Below are 24,697 nucleotides of genomic sequence, written 5' to 3'. Positions count from 1 at the left end.
TCTCACAGAAAAGACTGGAGAAGAAACCGAAGAAAAAGATCACCAAGCCGGGACGATGAAGAAGGAGAAGAACTTCAAGATCTTAGACGTCCAACGGAGAATGCGCACACAGGAATGGACAAAACACCCTTTAAATTCTGCCGTAACTGCTACCACAAATACGCGCAGAAGGACCAGCACCCGGTTTGCAACCTCTGCTTACCGGTCGACTACGAGAGCAAGGATTGCAACGCCTGCTCCGCCATCACCCCGAAGACACTCAAGGTTAGAGAGAGACAGAGGAGAGCCAATTACAACATGCAAGGCAAAGGCGAACCTCCGTCGCTTCGGGACCTGGGCTTCTCCAGCATCGAAGAGGACAACTTCGCCGAGGGACCAGATGACTACATGGTCGTAGAGACCGATGAGAAGGCATCTAAAGAGGTAGGAGAGACGTCGACCCCTAAACCCCGACAGACTCTCAAAGCTCGATCAGGACTCTCGAAAAACAGAGTCTAAGTCCTCGAAGGGAGCACTGGCGCCGAAAACCTCGACGGCCACAGCTGCATCCAAGGACAAACAGCCCAGCTGATCCTTTGAAAAGGACTACCAGGCCCGGAAGACCGGTGAAAAGCCAAGGTCGTCGAAGCACGTCCCTGAAAAGGATCGCTCGACTTCGAAGGAGAAGGACCAGAAGGTCGCTTCGACGTCGACGACTAAGTCCAAGAGATTGGCCGAAACGCTCGACGCCGAGCATGCCGCCGAGATGGAGAGAAAAAAAGATAAGGCTCGAGGCCGAAATGGAGAACATCCTGCAAAGGAAGAAAGAGTTCGACGAGAAAATGAAAAGGTTCACGATTCCGTCAAACGCCGATGACGATCGTCGAAATAGAAGAGTTCGACGCCGAAGGGCCGCTGAAAACTCCCGAATCCCAGGAACACCTCGATTAAGAGGGCCTATACTATGAGGAAGAAGGCGATGATGACCAGTGAACGACTTTTGGCTCGGCATCCTCGATGACACAAGACCTGGAATGGCAGGACATCGACTCCGAAAATCCGGAAAAGCCTGTGGAGACTTATCCTTCGAGGCCTTTGCCACAAGATGACATTGGGGCCTATAACATGGTCATCAAGAACGCCACAGCGGCCTATGGAGTCAAATTGGAGGAGGAAACACCAAAGGCATGTTTCCTTTTAGAGACCCTGCTCCCCACTCAAACAGAGTCAGTTCCTCCCCATGCTTCCGAGTGTCATGGACCTAGGGAGGGAGGCGTTCAAAGACCCGGCAACCTGCATGTCTGTCACACCTAGGACGAAGAAAAAATACAAACACTCCTCTCAGGATCCCCCCTACATCCAGGTATCCATCACAGCGGACTCCATTATTGCGGCAACAGCCAGAAAGAGGGCAAAGGTCCCAACAATGTCAGACCCACCACCAGACAAAAAAAGTAGAAGGATGGACCTGACTGGGAGAAAATAGAGAGAAATGCAGCAGTACACTGGCGCATGGCAAACTCAAATGCCCTACTGAATAGACACCAGTACCAGCATTGGGATGAGATGGGGCAACTGCTTAAGCACCTCCCAGAGGAATACCAACAAAGGGCAGCACACCTGGTGGAAGAGGGGAAAAATATAGCAAATGCTCACCTGAAAATGGCCCTGGATGGGGCTAACACATCCAGCAGACTAATGATGATAGGAATCACAGAAAGAAGACAGGCCTGGCTTAGGATCTCAGGATTCAAGCCGGAAGTGCAGAACAACATTCTAAGCACTCTCTTCAATGGAGAGACACTGTTCGGAGCACCGGTGAATGAGAAACTCAACCAGTTCAAGAAAGAAAATGAAACGTCAAGGTCCATGGGGGCCTTACAATTCAGAGGGATGAGAAGGGGTACCCCGACACAGAGACCAAACGGAAGGGGTGGAAACCACCCGGGAATGTCACACCAGACATTCCAGCAGGCCCACCAGGGCGACAACCAATCGCAGCGGGGGCAGCAAAAGCAAAACTGGCAGTACCAGCCTCGGGCCAGTCCTTTCGCGGGAGGGCGAATGGACGAGGGCAGACAAGAAGAGGGGACCAACAACCCACCTCAAAGTGACTCCGTCACGCCAAGCGTGCCCACCCATACAACCCCTCAGAGGGTTGAGCACAACAAGAGGGAGTTACACGGACCAAACATCGACGAACATTTAACACCAGTAGGAGGCAGGATAAAATACTTCTTCCAGGAGTGGAAGAAGATCACTACAGACAGATGGATACTCCACATCATACAGTTCGGATACTGCATAGAGCTGGAAAAGAAACCACCGAACAGAAAACCGAAAAGGAAGGCACATTCAGGAAAAGAACTAGCACTACTCCTAGAGGAATCACAAGAACTCCTCCGGAAGGAGGCCATCGAACCAGTTCCAGTCACAGAAAGGAACAAGGGAGTGTACTCAAACTATTTCCTAGTTCCAAAAGTGGACGAAACGCTAAGACCCATCCTGGTTCCTAAACAAATACATAAAGACACAAAAGTTCAAAATGACATCCCTCCAAGAGGTCATTCCTCAGATAAGGGACGGAGACTTCATGTCCACCATAGACCTCAAAGATGCCTACCTGCACATCCCCATGAACAGGCAGCACAAACATCTACTAGGATTTACTATCAACGAAGAACACTACCAGTTCACAGCCCTAGCCTTCGGACTAAAGTCCGCACCAAGGGTGTTCACCAAATGTCTCGCAGCCGTGGCAGCGTACCTGTGCAGAGAAGGGATTCATGTATACCCTTACCTCGCCGACTGGCTAATAAAAGCAAGTTCACACAGGACATGCAAGGAACACGCACATCGGGTCACAGAGACCCTGACAGACCTGGGATTCTCCATACACTGGGGAAAATCCTCAATGGAACCAGAGCGAGTGAAGATCTTCCTAGGAGCACAGATCAACACCGTACAGAGCAAGGTGTTCCCCAGCGACAAGAGAACACTTGCCCTGCTGAAGGAGACACGCCACTACCAGAAGGGGCGAGCTCTGACAGTGAGGACAGCGAGCAAGATCATGGGGATGATGGCGTCCTGCATACACCTGGTCCCAAATATACGGCTCCACATGAGACCATTCCAGGAATGGCTGCAACAGCAAAGGTCACAAGCCACAGGAAGTTGGGAAGATCTAGTGGTTGTAACACACGCAGTGCAGTAGGAGATTACATGGTGGAACAGGGAGAACATAACCAGGGGGAAGCCCTTAACACTGCCAACCCCAACGGTGACCATCACCACAGACGCATCCCAGATGGGATGGGGAGCACATATGAACAAACTCAAAGTGAGGGGTATATGGACTCCAGCAGATGCGGTCAGACACATCAACTACCTGGAACTGAATACCGTTTTCCTTGCCCTCAAGGCATTCCAGAAACAGCTGCACAACCAGAGAGTGTTGATACAAACAGACAACACAACAACGATGTTCTACACCAACAAGCAGGGAGGAACACAATCAGTCGCACTGTCCAACCTAGCGCAGGAAATATGGAGATGGGCCATCCCACTCAAAATAGACCTGCTAGCCATGCACCTACCAGGGAAGGACAATGTGGAAGCGGACTGGCTTGGCAGACAGGCTTCAGCATCCCACGAGTGGGAGCTCAATGCACAGGAAACGCAAAGGCTATTTAGGAGGTGGGGGAACGCCGACAATAGACCTATTTGCAACACACCGGAATGCAAAATGTTGACACTTCGCATCCAGGCAACCAGAGGAGCGATCCCAGGGGAATGCCCTATGGATAAGCTGGTCGAAAACATTTGCCTACACTTTTCCCCTGATACCACTTGTACTCAACAAGTGCAGAACCAGCAACATGACTACCCCACAAGTTCGGGAAAAGGAAAGACTTACTCTCCATGAAAAACAGAGAAGTACTCCACCCAGCCAGAGAGCCTCAGCCTAGCAGCATGGCTCCTGAAGAGAGAGTTTGCACTCCTAAGGTTACCTGAGAGCACCCTGCGGGTGCTGTGAGAGGCAAGGAGACCTAGCACACGAAGGTCCTATGTGGCAAAATGGAAGAGGTTCACACAATGGTGCAGCAAGCAGAAACTACACAAAAAGATGATCAGGGAATCAACGGTGCTAAGATATCTCACTCACCTACTGAAAGCAAAACTAAGTTCATCCTCGCTAAGAGTACACCTAGCAGCGAAAGTAGCCTACACAAGAGGAGAAACGGGTAAGAGCTTCTTTACATCACAGATAGTAAAGAGATTCCTGTAAGGGGCAAAAAGGATCGCACCACCTAAGACGATGCCGCCACCGGCATGGAACCTTAATTTAGTCCTAACAGAGCTCAAGAAAGCGCCCTTTGTACCCATTCATAAGGCCTCCCTACAAATGCTGACAATGAAAACAGCCTTCCTGGTGGCAATCACCTCGCTGCGTAGGGTAAGCGAACTACAGGCGCTAACGCTACAAGAACCCTACATCCAAATTCACAATGATAGGTTGGTAATGAGAACTGACCCACACTTTATGCCAAAGGTGGTGTCAAGGTTCCACATCAACCAGACAGTACAAATACCGAGCTTCTTTCAGAAACCATCCACAAGCACAGAGAGGGCACTGCACCCTCTGGACGCTAGAAGAGCAGTAATTCACTACATAGAAAGAACCAAAGAGCACAGGAAAACCAAGCAGTTATTTGTGTCATTCGCAAGCAGTTTCCTGGATAAACCAGTAACAAAGGGAACCATCGCACAATGAATCACACAAACTATACAATTCTGCCACAGACAGGCAGGCCAAGAACCAACAGAAGGGGCACAAGCCCATTCTACCAAGAAAAAAGGAGCAACAATAGCCTTCCTGGCTAACACGCCTATTCAAGACATATGCCTGGCGGCAACATGGGCTTCAGTGCACACGTTCATTAAGCACTACTGTATGGATATACGAATGAAGAAGGAAGCACAAGTAGGACAGAAGGTGCTTCAACATATATTCAACAACCAACGCTCATCTTCCACCCAGCCGCCACAAACATAACAAACCGCTATAAAGTCTATGCACAGCATAGTGAATCCAGAAAGATTCACGCTGCAAAACGAATAGTTTCTTACCTGTCGGTGTAGTTTTGCAGCTTGAATATCTTTCTGGATTCACTAGCGAACCCACCCACCTCCGCCAGAAACATGAGCCAGGAGAAGAATGTGGTAACACAAGGTGAATAGAGAAACAGACACCTTAAAGGACAAAGCGGAAATATCACTTACTTGAAGAAGAAATAGAAAACATTGCCAAAGGATTCACAACAGAACACAAAAACAAGAAAAAAAGATTCAGAAGATGGCGCCCAAATGTGGGAGCTCCGCAGGAAGCGTGCCAACGTCACAGGAAGTCCACCAAAAGGTGAGAAGTCGACGCCCACCTGGGCTAAGAAAAAAAAAAGACTACGATTCTGGACCCAACCACTACACCGCGGAATAATGCACAGCATAGTGAATCCAGAAAGATATTCAAGCTGCAAAACGACACCGACAGGTAAGAAACTATTTGTTTTTGGGGATATCCAAGCATTGCTTATGGGCATGCCCTTTGATGGCTCTCATCTCTTTGGGGACAAGGCGGATTCAGCGCTAGAATGCTTTAAGGACAGTGGGGCTACGTCCAAGTCCTGGGCCTGACCCCTAATCCGTATGTTGCTCCTTTTGTAGCTACGGAAGCGGCTTCCAGCCACATCCATTTCCCAGCCACCACACCGACTTCCCAGCCTCTGTGTGTCCAACGATGGGGCACCCTCCGGCCGTATGTCTAGGGTAGCCAGATGTTGGGCCAGTCCACCATCCCACCCGGTAGCCGCAGCCTTCAAACCTTCCTATTCTGTCCTCTTACCATCACGGTCACCCAGGGGGCGGCAGGATTCACCATCACCAGTCCCACTGGCAGTCCATAACAACGGACAAGTGGGACTTGCTGATCGCCCGAAGGGGCTACTCCCTTCCCTTCGTGACTACCCTCCACCCCCTACGCCACCAACTTGTGACAGGTTGCAGAGGATCACTTATCTCTTCTCCGCCAAGAAATGATGACTCGCTTGGCCAAGGGAGCCACAAAGAGGGCGCAGATGCCAGAAGTAGGTTGTGGTTCTTAATCCCACTACTTTCTGGTGCCCAAAAAGGATGGAGGACTTTGTCCTTTCCTAGATCTGTGCTCTCTCAATTTATTCCTCAAGAAGTAGTTCAAAATGCTCACCCTCTCAGGTCCTGGAGAGACTAGACCCTGGGGACTGGATGGTAGTATTGGGCTTGCATGATGCATACTTTCATATCCCCGTCACAGTGGGCCACGGGCACTTTCAAGCTCCCCATTCTCCCTTTGTCCTTACCAGTACCCCTCAGGTGTTTACCAAGATGATGGCAGTGATTGCAGGTCATCTCCTGAGATCAAGGGTGCCACTCTTCCCCCTATCTTGATGACTGGCGGTTGAAGGTGGCCTCGCCCTAGGCTGTCATCTGCCACGTCCAGACTACCGCTGACCTGCACTCGCTGGTGTTCATTGTCAACATGCCAAAGTCACACCTGACTTCCTCTAAGATGCTCCCTTTCATTGGAGCTGTTCTGGACACTGTACAGTTATGTTATTTATACTTATAGAGCGCACTGTGACCCTAGGGTTTCCTGGCGCTAAGTACTGGTGACCTGGGGAGCATCGAGCTGTTTAGTGAGAGAAAAAACATGTTTTTAAACCCTTGCAGAAAGAAATGAGATCTGGGGCATTTCTGAGATGGAATGGCAGATCATTCCATGCTTTAGAAGCACAGTGGAAAAAGCTTCTGCCTCCCCAATTAGTTTTCTTAAAGGTAGAGGTTTGAACTAATTTGGAGCCGGAGGAACGCATGGTTCTACTTGGGACGTACCACGCAAGTTTGGATTTAAGGAACTCCGGGCCAATCCCATTTACTGCTTTAGAGATGACACAAAGTGCTTTAAAGTGTGATCTTAGTGGAACTGGAAGCCAGTGCAGTTTTTTAAGTTCTCCTTTGACCGAGGCGAACCTGGGTGTTCCCGTCCGCATTCTCACCGCTGCGTTCTGGACCAATTGCAACCTGTTCATATGTTGTTTTGAAATGAAATGAAATTAAATGAAAAATTGCATTTGTATAGCGCATAACTACCCTGAGGCCTCGCAGCGCTTGAAGATTAATTGGCTTAGCGCAGGCTCAGGGTAGATCAGCAGGATTTAGCAAACAAATGCGTTTTCAAGGCCTTTCTGAAGGACAGGAGGTTGCTGTTTTCTCGGATGGTGAAAGGAAGGGCGTTCCAGAGTCTGACCGCCGAGTGGGAAAAGGAGCGGCCGCCCCAGCGGGCTCTATTGATTTTGAAAGAGGTAGCCAGCTGCAGGGTGCCAGAACGGAGGGAGCGGGCTGGAACATAGGGCGTAACCAGAGCATGCAAAATCGCTGGGCCTGCACGATGAAAGGATTTGTGCAAAATGCACAAAGCCTTGAATTGCACCCTGGCAGCCATTGGAAGCACCATTTTGAACATTAAGATAGAGACTGTTGCAATAGTCCAGCTTTGAAATAATGAGTGCAGTGACCACCGTCCTTAGGTTGCTTGCCGACGGGAAGAACTTAATTTTTCTTGATTATTCTGAGGACCATGAAGCATGCTGAAGTCACCTGATTCACTTGGTCTACCATAATGAGTATGTTATCCACCAGAATGCCTAAATTCTTGGCTTTCCTAGAAGGTATTGGACAGGATCCCAGATCCTCCGGCCACCAGTCCGGTGTCCAGACCTGTAGATTATTGCCAAATTTTAGCACCTCAGTTTTCGCTGAGATAAGTTTTAAACAATTGGACGACATCCAGGTGGAAACAGAACTCATACAGTTGTGGAACCGATCTCCAGCCTCCCTTTCCTCTCCCTCCGTCAGCGACAACACAATTTGTGTGTTGTGCGCGTAGGAGGTGAGCTGGAAACCAAACGACCTGATGACACTGGCCAGGGCTGCCACGTAGATATTAAATAGCGTAGGGCTCAAATCAGAGCCCTGTGGCACCCCACAGGGAAGCGAGAAGGGTTCAGAGGTGTTAATGTCTAGGTCTACAGTCTGAGACCTGTCCGACAGAAACGAATGTAGCTGTTTCCATGCTGAGCGCTTCACACCAATATCAGAGAGCCTTCAACAGGACCTTATGGTGAACCTTATCAAAGGCAGCGGATAGGTCCAGGAGTATTAATATAGCATTACCTCCCCTATCCACGGCCTCTCTGATTTCCTCAGTTGATTTTATTAAAGCCAGCTCTGTGCTATGAAAAGCTCTGAACCCATATTGCGATGGGTCCAGAGAGTTGTTAGCTGAGATAAAGTTGCTGAGTTGGCTGTTCATTTCTTTTTCCAGTAGTTTAGCTGGTAATGGGAGCCTGGATATCGAACAATAATTATTTGGGTCCTTGGGGTCCAAAGATTGCTTCTTCAATAGAGGAAGAATGGAAGCTTTTTTCCAACTTATTGGAAAAATTCCAGATAGACAAACTGCATTAAGCAGAGGGGTAAGTGCCGTTCCGATGATATCCGTAATTTGCTTAATAATCCCAGCTGGACAGGGATCACTAGGGGCACCAGATTTTATTGTGTACAGCAATTTGACCAAGTCTGATTTCTCGATCGGGGAGAAATGGTGCATTAGTTCTGCCAGGACACCTGATTTTCCTGATTCCATTAGGTTGAGATCAGTCTGATTTCCATTGATCCGACCAATGAGTGAGGAGAATATTGTTTCTATTTTCGTTTTAAAAAAGCCCGTGTTTTTTTTTTTGCAGAATTCCACATCACCCTGTTTCTTGGGAATATTAGGATTAGATAATTTGGAAATAGTTTTAAATAGTTCTTTAGAATTTGAGTCGGCCATGGTTATTTGTAACGAAAAATACTCTTTTTTTTAGCTTCCAGAAGTGCTTGTTTGTAAGTGGCAACACAAATTTTATAATTTTCCTTATCAGATTCGGCATAGTATTTTCGCCATTTCCTCTCGCCGTATTTGCAGTCCAATTTCTTGTCCCTGAGCTCCTCCGAATACTAGGGAGCAGTTGGAGAGGCGCGGTTAGGAATTCATTTTTTGTAGGGAACAAGCCGATCACAGACATCCGAAAGCCACTTATTATTAATGGTCGTAGCCTACTCCACATCCAACGGATGCTGGTACATTGAGTTTTCAAGGACATTTCCCAGCCTCTCCACATCCAGATTGCCCAAAGATCTAGTTACAATCTCTTGAGTCTGTTTCCGACCTGAGGAATGAGCCAGAGAACTCTTTAGCTCAAACTTGATCGCGCAGTGATCATACCACGAGACCGGGAGGACCGAGATCTCATCTAGATCTTTATTATTAGAATATATACCATCTAAGGTATGACCTCTGGTCGCTCCCCACGCCGCACGGCTCCTCCTGGTGGCCCGTGACTGCCCCTCTGCTGCTGCTGCCAAGGGTTCGCCGCTGGCGAGCTCCTGGCACCTGTGCTGTTGTTTTTTGGTTTGTTGCTCTGTTCTCCCCCATTCCTGGCTGAATAATTTGTGTTTTTGTTCCCTCTGTTTGCCACTCGTTTTTCGCCCTTGCCCTCTGTTCCCTCCCCCCGCCGCTGCTCCCCTGCGGCCCCGCCCCTTTTTGCCTTCTGTGCCCACTGCCTTCGCCCATTGGCCGCCCCGCGCCCTCCTCCCAGCTGCTCCTCCCTCCCATTTCGCCTCTTATGGAGGGCGCCGCGCGGCAGCGCAGCGGACGCGCGCAGCGGGCGCGCCCAAGGCGCGCCAAGGCAAGCCCGTCTGAGCCAGTCGGTGCCTGGACCGCGCCCAGCGCCAGAACCCCTGGACCCCACGCGCAACACCAGACTGCGCTACGACTCCAGCACCCTCCACACACTCCACACCGAACGAGACCACCCCTGCTACCGAGCCACCCCGAAGCACACCCAAGGGCCCTTCGCCTGCCGGAACCGCAGATTCATCAGCATCCAACCCACCAAACCATCTACCAGAGAACCCAACCACCTCCGCTGCATCATCCTCAACACTCGCAAACAGGCCATCGAACTCTGGGACCTCCTAGACTCCACAGACCCCGACGTCGCCTTCCTGACGGAGACCTGGCTGAACACCACCTCAGCACCAGACATCGCCATAGCCATCCCACAGGGCTACAAGATCTCCCGCAGAGACCGCACCAACGGAGTGGGAGGCGGAATCGCCATCGTCCACAAAGACTCCATCAGAATCTCAACTAACACCGACGACATCATCACCACCGCCGAGCACATGCACTTCCAGATTCACACCGACCCCAACACGACTCTCAGAGGAACACTCATCTACAGACCCCCCCAGGACCACGACCACAGTTCAGCGACCCCATCACCGACCTCATCAGCACCCACACCCTCGCCTCCACGGACTACATCCTCCTCTGGGACCTGAACTTCCACCTCGAGAACAACAACAACGCCAACTCCACCACCCGGATCGACAACCTAGCCAACCTCGGACTCAAACAGCTCGTGACGACACCTACCCACGCCGCAGGACACACACTTGACCCCATAATTGATAATCAGAGAGAATCTCGTCTTTAGCCCATAAATGTATTCTCTCTAATATCACCTTTCCCACAACCTTCTGGGTAGAGTCTAATAAACTAATTGGGCGGTAGTTGGAGGGGTCGTCCCTCTGGCCCTTTTTATAGATAGGGACGACCTGCGCCCCCTTCCAGGATTCTGGGATTGACGCTCCATTGTCGATGGCATTAAGTAAGGTATGAATGAGCTTCCCCCACTTTGGCAAATTAGAACGGAACAAATCCCCAGGAATACCATCGGGGCCAGCTGCCTTTTGGGGCACTATGCAGCTGGTCGCATATTCCACCTCCTTAGTTGTAAAAGGGAATAAGGTGTTTTCTCCAAATGGTACTAGAGTGGTGCCAGGAGCGGAAATAATAGAAGCCTCCGGCTGGCAAGAATACAAAGTGGAAAAATGATCAAACCAAGCCTGCCCCGTGATGTTACAGGTAATAAGGTCACTATCAGGCCTGTTCTTTACCCTTACAGTGCTCCAGAAGCGACCTGAGTCCCGCCCTGCGCTAGCCTCTCTTAGGGTTTGCCAATACAAGTTCTCCCACTCCTTTTTAGCATTTGCTACCGCCAAGTTATACTCTTTCCTGGCTTGTCTAATTAAGGATTGTGACCTCGCCTTGACAGATTTTATTAGCGCAGACTTATTCTGCATGCTGGTGTATACCATCCGTGCTTCCTCTTGGGCCTCTGGTGTCCAGTTTCCCTACCCCCTACTGCTGGTACCATAAATGTATTCCCTATGGAGGTTAGAGACTCCTGGAACAGCATCGTAACTCTAGAGAGATCAAGATCCTCTGTCGTGGACACCTCCATTGCGCCCAGCGTACTTGTTAATAACATATCAATAGCCTGGACTTTCACTTCATCGAAGGCAAGTTTACTCCACTTGAGGCGTCGACCACAATTAGATGGGTAGTCGTTTTTGTTGGACTTTGACTTGCATATTGAGGCTACGCTGTTTTGTCTAGGCCACAAATGCTTTAAGGTTAAAGACAGAAAGTTGTGGTCACTCTCTACAGTGGGTATAACTGCCATATCCTGGACAAATTGCCAGAGAGTTAGATCAAGGAGAATATAATCAATCCTCGATGTGTGATTCACCCTGTTGTACGTGTGGGCACCCAAAGGGTCCGAGGCTGTCCTGCCATTTAATGCTCTTAAGCCAAGCTCAAGAGTCATAGCGTTCAACTGGATCGCCCTATATAACATGATGGCTCCCCACACTAGAAACAGAAGACATACCCCTCACGAGAAGACCGTCAACAAACAAGTGTCCCGCTACCTCGAGGAGAACAACATCCTGGACCCGTCCCGGTCCGCGTTCCGCAGCAACCACAGCACCGAAACTGCCCTCATCGCCGCCTCCGATGACATCAGAACCCTGCTAGACATCGGAGAAACCGCAGCCCTCATCCTCCTGGACCTGTCAGCCGCCTTCGACACAGTCTGCCACTGCACACTACAAACTCGGCTCCACGGCGCTGGGATCCAAGAGAAGGCCCTGGACTGGACCACCTCCTTCCTCTCTAGCAGAACACAGAGCGTCCGCCTCCCCCCCTTCCGCTCCGAAGCCAACAAGATCATCTGCGGCGTACCCCAGGGCTCATCCATCAGCCCAACGATGTACAAAATCTACATGGCACCGCTCGCCCAAGTCGACCGACTACACGACCTCAACATCCTCTCCTACACTGATGACACCCAACTGATCCTCTCCCTCACCAAGAACCCCCACACCGCCAAAACCACCGTCCACGAATGAATGAAGGCAGTCGCCGAATGGATGAGGAACAGCCGACTGAAGCTGAACTCGGACAAGACGGAGGTCCTCATCCTCGGATCAACCCCCACAGAGCGTCCGCCTCCCCCCCCCTTCTGCTCCGAAGTCAACGAGATCATCTGCGGCGTACCCTAGGGCTCATCCGTCAGCCCAACGATGTACAAAATCTACATGGCACCGCTCGCCCAAGTCGACCGACTACACGACCTCAACATCCTCTCCTACACTGATGACACCCAACTGATCCTCTCCCTCACCAAGGACCCCCACACCGCCAAAACCACCCTCCACGAATGAATGAAGGCCGTCGCCGAATGGATGAGGAACAGCCGACTGAAGCTGAACTCTGACAAGACGGAGGTCTTCATCCTCGGATCAACCCCTTTGGCCTGGGGCGACTCCTGGTGGCCGACCCCACTGGGAACAGCTCCAACACTCACTGACCACGCACGCAACCTTGGGATCATCCTCGACTCCACCCTCTCCATGACTAAGCAGGTCAACGCCATCTCTTCCTCCTGCTTCAACACCCTCCGCATGCTCCGCAAGATCTACAAGTGGATCCCCACCGAAACAAGAAGAACGTCACCCAGGCCCTCGTCAGCAGCAGGCTGGAATCCGGAAACGCACTGTACGCAGGAGCCTCGGCCAAACTCCTGAAAAGGCTTAAACGCATCCAGAACGCCTCTGCATGCCTGATCCTCGACATCCCTCGCTGCAGCCACATCACACCCCATGTAAGAGACCTGCACTGGCTCCCCGTCAGCAAGAGGATAACCTTTAAGCTCCACACACAAGCACACAAGGCACTCCACAACACCAGACCAGCGTACCTCAACGGACGACTCAGCTTCTACACCCCCACCCGCCAGCTACGCTACGCCAACCTTGCCCTCGCCACAGTCCCCCACATCCGAAGAGCAACCTCCGGATCGTTCTCCTACCTCACTGCAAAGACCTGGAACACCCTCCCCACCCACCTACGGCAGACCCAAGAACTGCTGACCTTCAGAAGACTCCTCAAAACCTGGCTTTTCGAGCAGTAGCAACATTCCCCTCCCCCCAGCGCCTTGAGACCCTCACGGGTAAGTAGTGCGCTGTACAAATGTATTGATTGATTAATTGAGTGATGGATGATGCCTAACGAGCCAACACCAGTCTGCAGTGCTGATTCACACGCTAGCGATCTGAAAGACGTTGAAATAATTCGCATAGCATATATAAAAATGCAGCCATTAGTTAGGGTGTTGTGGTGGTTTAATTAATTAATATTGCATTCCATGACCTTTGCTAACTTGGACGCCACCGTTTCTAGCTCCAGGTGCAAATCTTGTCTCGGCAGATGCTTGTCTCTGAAGTAATATTACAAGGCCAGTTCTTTAGATATCCACGCAGGCTCCGAGAGCAGGAAACCCTTTATACTCTTAAAAAGCTGCCAAAGAACAAAGTTAACAAATGTATTTCTTAGTACAAGCATTAGGGGAAAAATCGGGCAGAAGTAGAATTCATTTGCACAGCTTGCATGACACTTTTTTTTCCAGTTGGCTGAACAGATGCAGGCCCAGAGGGCCATCGAGAAATGACTTTGATAGATGGTTGCTGTCTGAGAAGCTAGCACACAGCAGATTAGTAGAAACCCGAAGAGAATCTCTTCTGCTTTGTGGAGAGTTTGGCCCAATAAGATAATTTTTCTAATTAACCTATGGAGCACCGATGGAGCGGGGATCTTGAGGAAAATAAACTGCCTCAATATTCTTTTGTCAAGCGCGCTAGATGTTTTTCCCCGTTTTACTTTTTTCTTTTTTTTTAACCTCCCATCCTTCTTGTCCTTGTCTGTCACATTTAAAGCCGGGGAAACATGTTAAACTGGAAGCTTTGTTCGTCATGTTGTGCATTTCGAATAGGAAATCATATATGTGTTTGAGTTAATGTGTGCGTTTTAATGTATGCTACCTTTTTTTAAGCAATTTCCCCTCCCCAGCATGTTTGGCTAGCAAACAGTTCACTGTTTATCAACGGAAAAGAATAATGCTTCTTTCTGTACCAAAGTAGTTCTTTACTATTCATATTTTTAAATTGGTAGAAGTTGACTGGACCAGCTATTCTGCGCTCCCCTAAAGAAAGAAGACCAAGCAAGAAAGAAGGTGCAACACACAAAATGTCAACACTTCCAGCAGTACTGCACAGGTAAGTAATCCGAATAAGAAATACTCCATTATTTATTTATTTATTTGAGAAACGGGAAGGAGACTAGAAAAAAGCATTGGCAAAGCCAGTAGGTCTCACCTTTTGGTTGCTAATGTGCACCTATTCGCTTTGCTGATCTTTTTGCCGATGCTATGAGCATCAAAAAAAAAAATAAGGTATGATAAGTTATATGTCATGACGCAGCAGTTTTTTAAAATTTTATTTACTGATCCAAAGCAGGGGACAACAATCTTAGCAGAGTAAATTAAAAAATTTTGATTGTGTGTGCAAAAGGGCTTTTTGAAAAAGGAGCGGCCAGGCTGCAGATTACAGCTTCCAGGACATCTAAAAATGAATAAAATAGTTAAAAAATAATAATAATAATCTAACCAAAATAACAAGCATTGGGAAAGCCAATAAGTCTGGAGATGGCCGCCAGTCTTTTGGCAATTATTGTTTTGTTATGTCATGATTTTTGCTAAACTTTATTGTTCAGGAAGCTGCTGGGTCCTCAGATAAAAAATAAAACAACAACAATTGCTAAAGGCAAAAGTGTTTTTATGGTCTCAAAAAAGTACACAATACCATGGTACATCTGACACTGAAGGGAACTGCCTTGTGTGAGGATGTACTCCTTGTGAAAAGGCAGCATGCCGTAACTCATAGCAAAGTCAGTCAGTGGCTGAAGAGGGCTAACCTCGCCCTTTGATACGTGCTGCAGTGGATAGAAGAAAAATATGAGTGCCACAATCATAGACTAATGGATTAAGTCTGGTTGAAATCCCCTATAAGTAACTATGTTATACATACTTTTCCTAAAATCAGAAGAACTTGGCAGCATGGACCTAAAAAAGCCATTGGTCTGGCATTTACGGCTGGCCTCACCTTTGAGAAAGCTGGGAAGAAAGTAAGTGTGGAAGAAGACAGACTAAAAAGGAAGAAAGACGGGTAAAATTGATGGGCAAAAAAGGAAGGAGGACAAGAAAGGAAGGAAGGCAAAAAGAAAGGAGGGAGGGATGCAAAAATGGGAAGGAAGGAAGGCAAAAGGAGGAAGAAGGAAAGAAATGTAAAGAAGGCAAGGCGGAAAGACCGAAATAAATAAAGGCAAACAAGAAAGAAAGAAGGCAGGAAAATAAAACAATGCAAAGAAGGAAAGAAAGAGGGAAAAATAAAGTAAAGAATGAAAGAAAGACCATGAAAGAAAAACGAAAACCAGGCACAAATTAAAAAAACAAAAGAAGGCAAAGGAAAAGGGAAAAAAGTTGGAAAAAAGAAAAACTGAACGAAAAAAGTGAAGGGATGTAATAAAGATGCTAAAGGAAAGAAAGGAATGAAGGCAAAAAGAGAAAGAAGGAAAGAAGGGAGGAAAGAAAGAAGGCAAAAATAAGGAAGAAGGAAAGAAATGTAAAGAAGGCAAGACTCCAAGACAGAAATAAAGGCAAACAAGAAAGAAAGAAGGCAGGAAAAGAAAAAAATGCAAAGAAAGAAGGACAAAATAAAGGAAAGAGAAAGCAAACAAAGAAAAGCGAAAAGAAGGCAAATATCAAGAACAAAAGAAAGAAGGCAAAAAGATAGGAAAAGGAAAAAAAGTTGGAAAAAAAACTGAAAAAAGTGATGTGAATTAAAAAAGATGCAAAAGAAAGGAATGAAGGCAAAAAAGACAAAGAAGGAAAAGGCAAAAGACAAAGAAGGAAAAGGCAAAAGACGAAGAAGAAAAAGAATGAAAGAAAAAAGAAAAGTAGACAGTCAGAATGCAAACGTAAAAGAAGGAAAAAAATAACAAGATAAGGAAAGAACACAAAAAAAGATGGAAATGAAGAATGAATGAAGAAAAGAAGTCAAAGTAAGGAAAGGAAAGAAAAAGGCAAAGAAGTAAAGAAATAAAGAAAAAGGGAAGGCAAAGAAGGAAGGAAGTGTAAAATATTATATACTCAAACCCAAAATCCAAATTGCACCCCAACTATGTTTAGTATTAAATCTTTTTATTGAGAAAAAAGACATCACAGGTGATACAGCGGCTCGCATTCGAAGTGGCACGGGCCCATCAATGAAAATACAAGCATGTAGGCAGTTCTTTAACAAGCTCCTCACAGTTGCGTTTATACACAGCAAGCCGCCTACAACCCAGCTGGGCCGGCCGCGCAGTAAAGGATCAGGAGCCATCGTTGGTTGCGTTATGTCATTGAACAAAGGAAGAACAACCCCAACAAACCCTCCTCCCAACAACACCCGCCCCACCCCCCTCCTTGTCCATCGGGCAAGCAAACAGCAGAAGGCCAACATCACTTCAAGGGTTTCACGGAGATTTTCTCACCTCCGGGCTTTCGTCTTATATGACTGTTTTTTAGGGTCTGCTAGTGGGGTATCTGCCAGTCGCATCAATCGCAGGTAGCGGGGGCAACTCAGTTCCCTGAATTCCTCTGTGAGTAGGGTCAAGAACGGTCGACAGAGTTCCGCGAACTCGGCACCTTTCCCTGCTTTTGCCAGTGATAATTTCTCCATACCTAGTACCATCCATAGCCTATGCAGCCATCCAAGCTACAGAGGGGGTTGTGTGTCCCTCCAATGCGCCACAATGTTCTGTATTGCTGCCCCCAATGCGATCGCTATAAGTCTCCCCCTCATGGACTTCAGGGGGTACATCAAGGGGTTAGGGAGGCCAAGCAGCACATAGGCGGGGAATCGGGGAAGTTGTGTGTCTAGGTGCATGTCAATTAAATCTAAAATTGAGTGCCAGTATGGTTGTTAGCGGTCACAGCTCCATAATAGGTGTTCTAGTGTGCCGAGGCCCCCGCATTCTCTCCAGCAGCGGTCACTAGCTCGGGGGTCCCAGCGGTGTAGGCGTTCGGGCGTGTGATACCAATAGGTGGCTACTTTGGTCAATGTTTCGTTTAGGCCCATGTGGTAGGCTGAGTGTCTGGCTCTGTGGTATATGCCCTCCCACTCCTTACGTGTGAGCTCTCTCCCCAGATCTCTCTCCCAGCGGGCTCTCCCCGCATTGTATGAATGGATGTTGGTGAGAAGTAGATGTTGGTACAGGTCAGAAAGCAGCTTTTTGTCAGAAGTGCGTGTCAGCAGCCATTTTTCGTATGGCGTGAGGAGTCGCTGCGCTCCAGGTGTAATGGTCGGGTGTAGGACCCAGTGACAGACCTGCAGGTAGGGCAGGCGATCCGTCTCCGGTATGCCGTAGTCCTCCTTCACCCTCTGGAAGGGAAGGATACCGCTGAGATCAAACATGTGCCCCACCGCTCTGCAAGGCGTCTTCCTCCAAATCTCAAACGCCTGAGGGTCGAGACCAGGGGAAAAGCCTGGATTGCCAAAGATCGGTGTCATTGGGGAGGGGAATGAGGTGAGACCCCGCCGCACCGCTGCATTGTCCCATGTGGTCAGGACTGTGCTTGTGATCTGCGACGCATAGAGATTGGGTGGCCTGTGGCGGCGTGGTAAGAACGGGACGCCCTGGAGCGGTCGGCCTGCCACCGCCTGGTCCTGGAAGAGCCAGTGTTTGCTGGATTCCAGTTGGTGCCATTCCACAAGCGTGCGTAACTGGGCAGCCTGAAAATATAAGGTGAGGTCAGGTATTCCTACTCCGCCATGTGCAGGGGGAAGCATAGCGATCAGATGCTTAAAGCGTGGGCGGCGGCCATTCCAAATATAGCGAGCTAAGTCTGACTGTGTCTTTTGGAGCCAACCTACTGGTGGGCGGAGGGGAAGGGTCTGGAAGACAGAGGATCTGCGGCAGCAGGGTCATTTTAGTGGCCGCTATGCGGCCCAGCCAGGAGAGTGTGAGGTGTTTCCATCTCCTAAGTTCCTCGTTAAGACGCGAGCTGAGCTGAGCGTAGTTGGCGTTTGCCGTATCTCGCACAGTCGGCGCCAACAGGACCCCCAGGTACGAGACGGGAGAGTCCGACCATTGTAAGTCAAATTTAGCCTTGGCTTCCGCCAGTACATCTGGCGGTAAGGATATGTTAAGGGCCTCCGATTTCCCTACATTGACTTTGAAGCCCGAGGCCAGCGCAAATGTATGGAGCTCCACAAAGAGCGACCGAAGAGACTGCATCGGTTTCATCAGAGAGAGTAAAATGTCGTCAGCGTATAGGCTGACCTTATGTGTGTCACCGCCAAATGGGATGCCCTCAATTAGGTTGTGCTGTCTTATACGTTGCGCTAGTGGTTCCATATATAACGCGAACAGTAGGGGGATAGCGGGCAGCCCTGTCTGGTACCACGTCCAATTGGGAACCGTGGGGAGGTATGGCCATTGACTCTGACCGTTGCGGTCGGCTGCCGATAACAATTAAGGATACGGTTGCGAAGAGTCTCACCCATGCCGAACTTCTGCAGTGCCAAGTCCAGATACGGCCAGTGTACTCGGTCGAATGCTTTCTCAGCGTCGATGGTAAGTAGCATGCAACCCGGCCTCGTTCGGGACCCAGCCTCTATCAAGTGAAGGACACGTCTAGTATTATCGCTGGTTTGCCGCTGTGGAATAAACCCGGCTTGGTCGGGTTCCACCAGTTGCGACATATATGGGGCGAGTCTACTTGCGATGATTCCCGTGTAGAGCTTGAGGTCAATATTCAACAGGGATATTGGTCTGTATGAGCCACACCGGGTGGGATCCCGGCCGGCTTTGGGGATCACTGAGATCGCGGCCTCCAGGAGGTCTGGTGGTATAGCTCCGGGCTGATCAAAGGTGTTAAAGAGGTCACGTAGCAATGGGGCTAATTGCGGGCAGAACGCCTTGTAGAAGGCTGCAGAATAGCCGTCTGGCCACGGGGATTTACCCAGTTTGAGACAGGATATCGCCGATATCACCTCTTCCAATCCTATTGGGCGGTCGAGGAACTTCGCCTGCGCCTCATTCAAGGAGGCAAGGGTCGCGCCCCGCAGGTAGTCGCTTCCCGCCTGCAGGTCCAGCCGATCTGCTGCATAGAGGTCAGCGTAAAAGTCCCCAAAGGCAGCGGCAACAGCCGCATCTTCTGTGATTGGGTCACCGCGGCCGTGCTGGAGGGTCCGAACGTGCCGCCTCTGTTGGTGCTTCCGTAGCCTGCTCGCCAGCAGTCTCCCACAGCGATCCCCCCCTGTGTAATATGCATGGCGCAGCCGCAGGGCAGCGTATTCAGCCACATCCTGGTCCAAGGCCGCAAGCATCTTTCGTTCTGTGCATAGTTGACGCCACGCTCGTGACGCCCCCATGCGCTGATGCATTCGTTCCAGCTCAGCCACACATTGGGTGATCTCGGCCCTCTTCCGTGCGCGTTCCTTGTTGTTGGCCGTAGCCAGTGAAATGAATTCGCCCCGCAGGACTGCCTTGAGAGCCGCCCATTGGGTGGCCTTAGTGGTGTCCCCGTTAGCATTATGGACTAGGAACTGACCGAGGCCCGTCTAGATGCGCTCAAGCACAGCTGGACTCTGCAGTAGGTTATGGCGCAGGCGCCAATGCCGCTAGGGTCCAGGCGTGGTTGGCAGCAGGAAGGACGCCACCACCGGAGAATGGTCCGACAGGGAAGCGGGTTGTATCTCGACGTTGCGTGCGCGAGACGCTAATTGAGAGGAGCACAAAAAGTAGTCGAGCCGTGCGTATCTTATGTGAGCTGCTGAGTAGTAAGTCAACGCTGAGGTCCGTGGGTGTGCATGACGCCACAAGTCGATGAGGCCTAGGTCTGCAAGGCGAGTGTGACCCGCCGCCGAGAGCGCCCCCACCTGGCCAGAGCGTTGGCCCGATCGGTCCCCTGTATTGTGAAATACTTGGTTAAGGTCACCTCCCAGTAATAAGTGTGAATGTGTGTTAGCTGTGACCGTCTCCAGGGCCCTGTGGAAGAACGCCTCTTGTCCATCGTTAGGTGCGTAGATGGATCCTATCAGTAGGGACTGCCCTGCAATGAGGAAACGGTGCGCCAGTAGCCTGCCTTTGATCTCTGCTTCCTTCTGTAGGACCCGTCCCCCAAAGGATTTGGCCACCAGAATCGCCACCCCAGCCACTTTCTTGGGTGCAGAGGAGAAAAATTGCCATGGGAAGGAACGGGATTTAAGTCTATGGTGGTCTTTGGGAAGTAGGTGTGTTTCCTGTAAGAGGCAGATGTCCGCCCCTGAGTGCTCAAGGAGAGAGAGGATCACTTTGCGTTCTACCGGGTTATTCAGGCCTCTCACGTTGAGGGATAGAATGGTCAATGGGCGTGCCATGTTAAGTCTTCAGGTGAAGCGCCTGCGTAGTGCACTTGTCTTGTAGGCGAGAAGGTAGAACAACCCCGCTCAGTACTCGTGGACAAGGAGGACCCCCCACCCGCTCTCCCCACCCTCCCCCTCCTCCCCCCCTCTCCCCCAACTCCCCCCAACACCTCCCCCAGCCCCACCCGGATCCCCCCCTAACCCCAACAAGGAACCTTGAAGAAACATTCCAGTTCCCGCCCCCAAACATATCATTGTCCAAGTCCAGTCCCACTAAGGAACAAGTCAATGGAAGGTTACCTGAGTGGACGTCCAGCCACCAGGCCTCTCCCTTTTGCCCCCCCCCCCTCCCCAGAGCCCAGTACCTGCTAAATGATGGATGCTGAAGTGTTCTCCCCCTGAGAATGTCTCAGGCTGTCGGTGCGGTGTCCCGGGCAACCTCCCGCACCTCGTTGACCATGTCTGCTCTGATGGTTTGTGAGTCTGGTCGCGCAATGTATCCCGACGACAGACGTCGCGAGACCTGTTGCCCGCCATCTCTGGTGAGTCGCCGCGGAGTGGACGTGTCTTCTTCCGTGGCCGTGATCCCCAACACCCCGCAGGTGTCCTGGAGGGAGCGGAGCTGATGCAAGGTCCCGTTCCACCTGAAAATGATACAGAAGGGGTGGCCCCAGGCATACGGTGTCTCATGGCCCCGCAGGAAATCCGTAGCAATTTTAAAGGACTTGCGTTTTTGGAGCGTTATGGCGGACAGGTCCTGATAGAGGGCCACTGGGTGTCCACGGAATTGTAAGGGCTGCTGCTTCCTGGCCTCGCTGAGGATACGTTCCTTGAGCGGGTAATCTGGAAGAAAGGCCAGAATGTCCGGCGGCGGGGCTGAGGCCCGTCTCGCAAGTCCCACCCGGTGAGCCCTATCAATCCGAATTTGGAAGTCAGCGGGTTCGCCCAGGATGTAGCGGAACAAGTCCTGCAGGTAGCCCGCCACATCCGTGCCCTCTTCTTTGGATGGAACGCCTCGGACCCGAATGTTGTTCCGGCGGGACCTGTTTTCAAGGTCCTCGGCGTGGGCTTGGAGATCCAGCTGCTGGTCTTTCAAGCGTATCACCTCCTGTTGCAGCTGCACTATCTCCTCATCTCTGGTGGGGTCTGTTCCCTCCATGGCGGCTACTCTCTCTCCGAGGCTGTCCACCTCTCTCCGCACTTCTCTAACTTCGCCCGCCACCTCCTGTTTCAGGGTCTGGAAATCTTCCCATAGGGAGTTGAAAAGGGATTCCAGAAAGGAGCGGGTTATGGGTATTTCACACGTGCCGGTGTCCTGGTGGGCCATCGACTGGCTCGGCGAGGGGTGTCCCTTGTCCGCTTTTGCCTGGGTTCTGTTTAACATCTCCGGCAGGGTCCGCACGCCCTTCTTCCCCCCCTTCTGGCCGGCCATTCCGAGGGAAGCTCCTGCTGCGCAGGGCTGACCGCCGCCGCGGTGCTCCTGTGCCAGGTGCGTGCGGCGGCTGCGGGACCCCGTGACTAGGCCGCGTAGGCCTCTGATCTCCAAGTCTCAGCTCGGTCCCCAATCTGGTCGGCGCGGGTAGGCAGCGCGGACCCAACAGTGGCCGTATGGTTAATGTTCCGTCCGCGGCAAAAGTGGCGGGCAGAGGGCTGCGAGCGTGGGCGCAAGGGTAGGGAGGCCGGGTCGCCGTCGCTAACACAGTATGCTCTGGGCGCGCTGGGGCTCACTTGCCCGTACCTTGCTTGTCTCTCGCCGAAGAAGCCAGTCTCCTCACCTCTAGGGCACCTTTGCCAAGGCCTCCCCTCGATGTAGCCCGACCCACCGGCGAGGCCCACGTCCAGTGTCCCAAATCTAAGCTGGTGGGGGTCTGTAGGTGCGTGGCGTAGAGCTGCCCCCCCCCCCCCGTATCCAGGGGTGGGCCCTGCGTTTCGGCCTCAAAGCCGTGGGGAGTAGAGGCTTGTCCAGGTCGGGTCGCAGCGCGCCGAGATCCCTCAGTCCCGGGCGCGTCCACTCAAAATGGCGGCTCCGGGTCTCGGCGCCGGCTGCCTCACCGGGCCGTTCCAGGCAGGCCGGGTCCCCCGCTGTCGCTGCCCCCGAGCGGGACCCGGAGTCTCGGCAAATATAGGCGGGTGAAGCGGCTAAGGGGGGTGGAGGGTCCAGGCGGGCTCCACAGGGCGCTCCGGCGTCCGCCGTCAAGGGCCTCACCTGCACAGGCCGCAGCAGCGGCCTCGATTAGCAGTCCGGGCGGCCGTCCCCGCCGCCGGCGGGCCCCGGACCTCCGCCCCGACCAAACCACTGGGTTGCTCGGCGCCGCAGGGCTGGACGCCGCTCTACAGTCGCCCGCTGGATGCAAGGCGTGGGTTCCGATGAGACCCGGCCGCCGCTACCTCGGGAGGGTGCGCCGTTCGCTGCTCCCGGCTCGGGCTGCCGCGTCTTCTGTTGTCTCTCCCTGCCGCAGGTGTACCGGGGCCCCGATGGGCGATGGGTCAGTCCCGGTTCATTGCGCCCTCTTCCGCCTTCCCCACGGTGCTGAGGTGGGGGGGAGAACACTATTATGCAGGCTTGGGCCCAGTCGGATCGGAGGAGCTCCGGGGAGAAGTGTCTGCTCACTCCGACATCTTGGCCACGCCCCCCCAACTATGTTTAAATAAAACTGTTACAGGTGTGCTGCAAATTAAACACTGTAAAGTTTGGCCATCTTCCTGGGCAAAATTTATCAAGAAACAATTGGTGAAACGGAGTCCAGAAATACAATATGGTATGCTGGGAAATAGCAGCAGGGCAGGTCAGAAATAAATTACAACAGCATTGGAAGGAGACAGGAACTGATAAAGCTGGCAGATGACATGTGCTCACTTCAACTGTGTCCTACTATCCCATCAGGCAACACTGGCAGTAAAGAGAACTCCATGTATGCCCATGTTTACCTTTTGAAAGAGCAAAAGGCAGTCACTCAGAGTGATGTTAACCAAAGGCTTAAGTAAGCTGACCGACTGCCCCATGCTATAGTGGGAACAATTAAAATGGGAATGACACAACAGACCAATGGGTGAAGACAAGTGGCTGCAAGCCACTTTAAGTAAGTATATTATGCATATTATTTTAGTTAAATCGAAAAGTCTTGGCAAGTGCCAGACCTAAAAATGAACCTGACCGAGATGGGCCTGGGAGAGCAATGGAAGAGGGTTGGTGCAGTGGTGGCAGGGAATGGTACTTTGGGGAAGGGAGAGTGGTGCAGTTGCACAATGGAACAGTGGGGGACAAGAAAGCAATAAGAAGCTTGGGTGTGTTTTTTCATATAAGAAATAAACATTAGCTAGTAGTAGGGAAAGATGCAGAAGTTGTAGGATCAGAATTAAGCAGCATGTTTGGCTGAGAGCAAGAAAACACATGCGATTGCATTGAGTGCTGAAATGCAAATAAGAAAAGTAGTAGTTCTAGAATATGTTCAGTAAAAGGATGCAGTGAAAAAATATGGTAAAGAAGCTATGCTCCTTTAAAGGGACAAACCCAACTAGAGGAAGGAAAGCCGTTGAATAAGAAGCAAGTACATGAATGAGAATAAAGCCAACCAGTTTGAAGTAATGCAACAATATGGTGAGTGGAAATGCTTCTCTAGAGTCTAGTCCATCCTCCCATTTGCCGATATTTGTCATTTAAGAAGCCAACTACATTGTTCTTGACCATGCTCTAAAAGAGTAGTGCAGCCTGATTTACTAAGTGTCTCCATATCCCTGCAAGAAATCATGGGCATTCCCAGATCTGTTCCTGGCATATGGTCTATAAACCGGAAGGTTTAACAGTGAGAGTGGGCTTGAGATGGTGGGTGAGAGTGTCCTTTTCCTTCAAAGATTCTCAATTAGACTGCAACACCATGTTTGAGTCATCGTATCATACTGAGGATTGCTGTAAGGACCATTCCATTTCTTTGTTTATACGTCT

The 24,697-nt window shown here is 50.8% G+C and overlaps 1 protein-coding gene across 13 annotated transcripts in view; it reads left to right on the top strand.

The window, feature by feature from the left end:
• Positions 1-24,697, top strand: part of PHF14 (PHD finger protein 14) — a 1,314,486-nt gene that overhangs the window by 401,313 nt on the left and 888,476 nt on the right. For all 13 annotated transcript variants that reach the window (XM_078663794.1, XM_078663786.1, XM_078663795.1 and 10 more), the window contains exon 12: positions 14,480-14,583. In XM_078663794.1, coding sequence (XP_078519920.1) covers positions 14,480-14,583 — 104 coding nt within the window. The remainder of the gene's footprint in view (positions 1-14,479; positions 14,584-24,697) is intronic.

Source organism: Lissotriton helveticus, chromosome 10 (assembly GCF_964261635.1).
Source record: "Lissotriton helveticus chromosome 10, aLisHel1.1, whole genome shotgun sequence".
NCBI classification, from domain to species: domain Eukaryota; kingdom Metazoa; phylum Chordata; class Amphibia; order Caudata; family Salamandridae; genus Lissotriton; species Lissotriton helveticus.
Note: the sequence above shows the minus strand (reverse complement) of the source record. Positions and strands in the feature narration are given on the sequence as shown.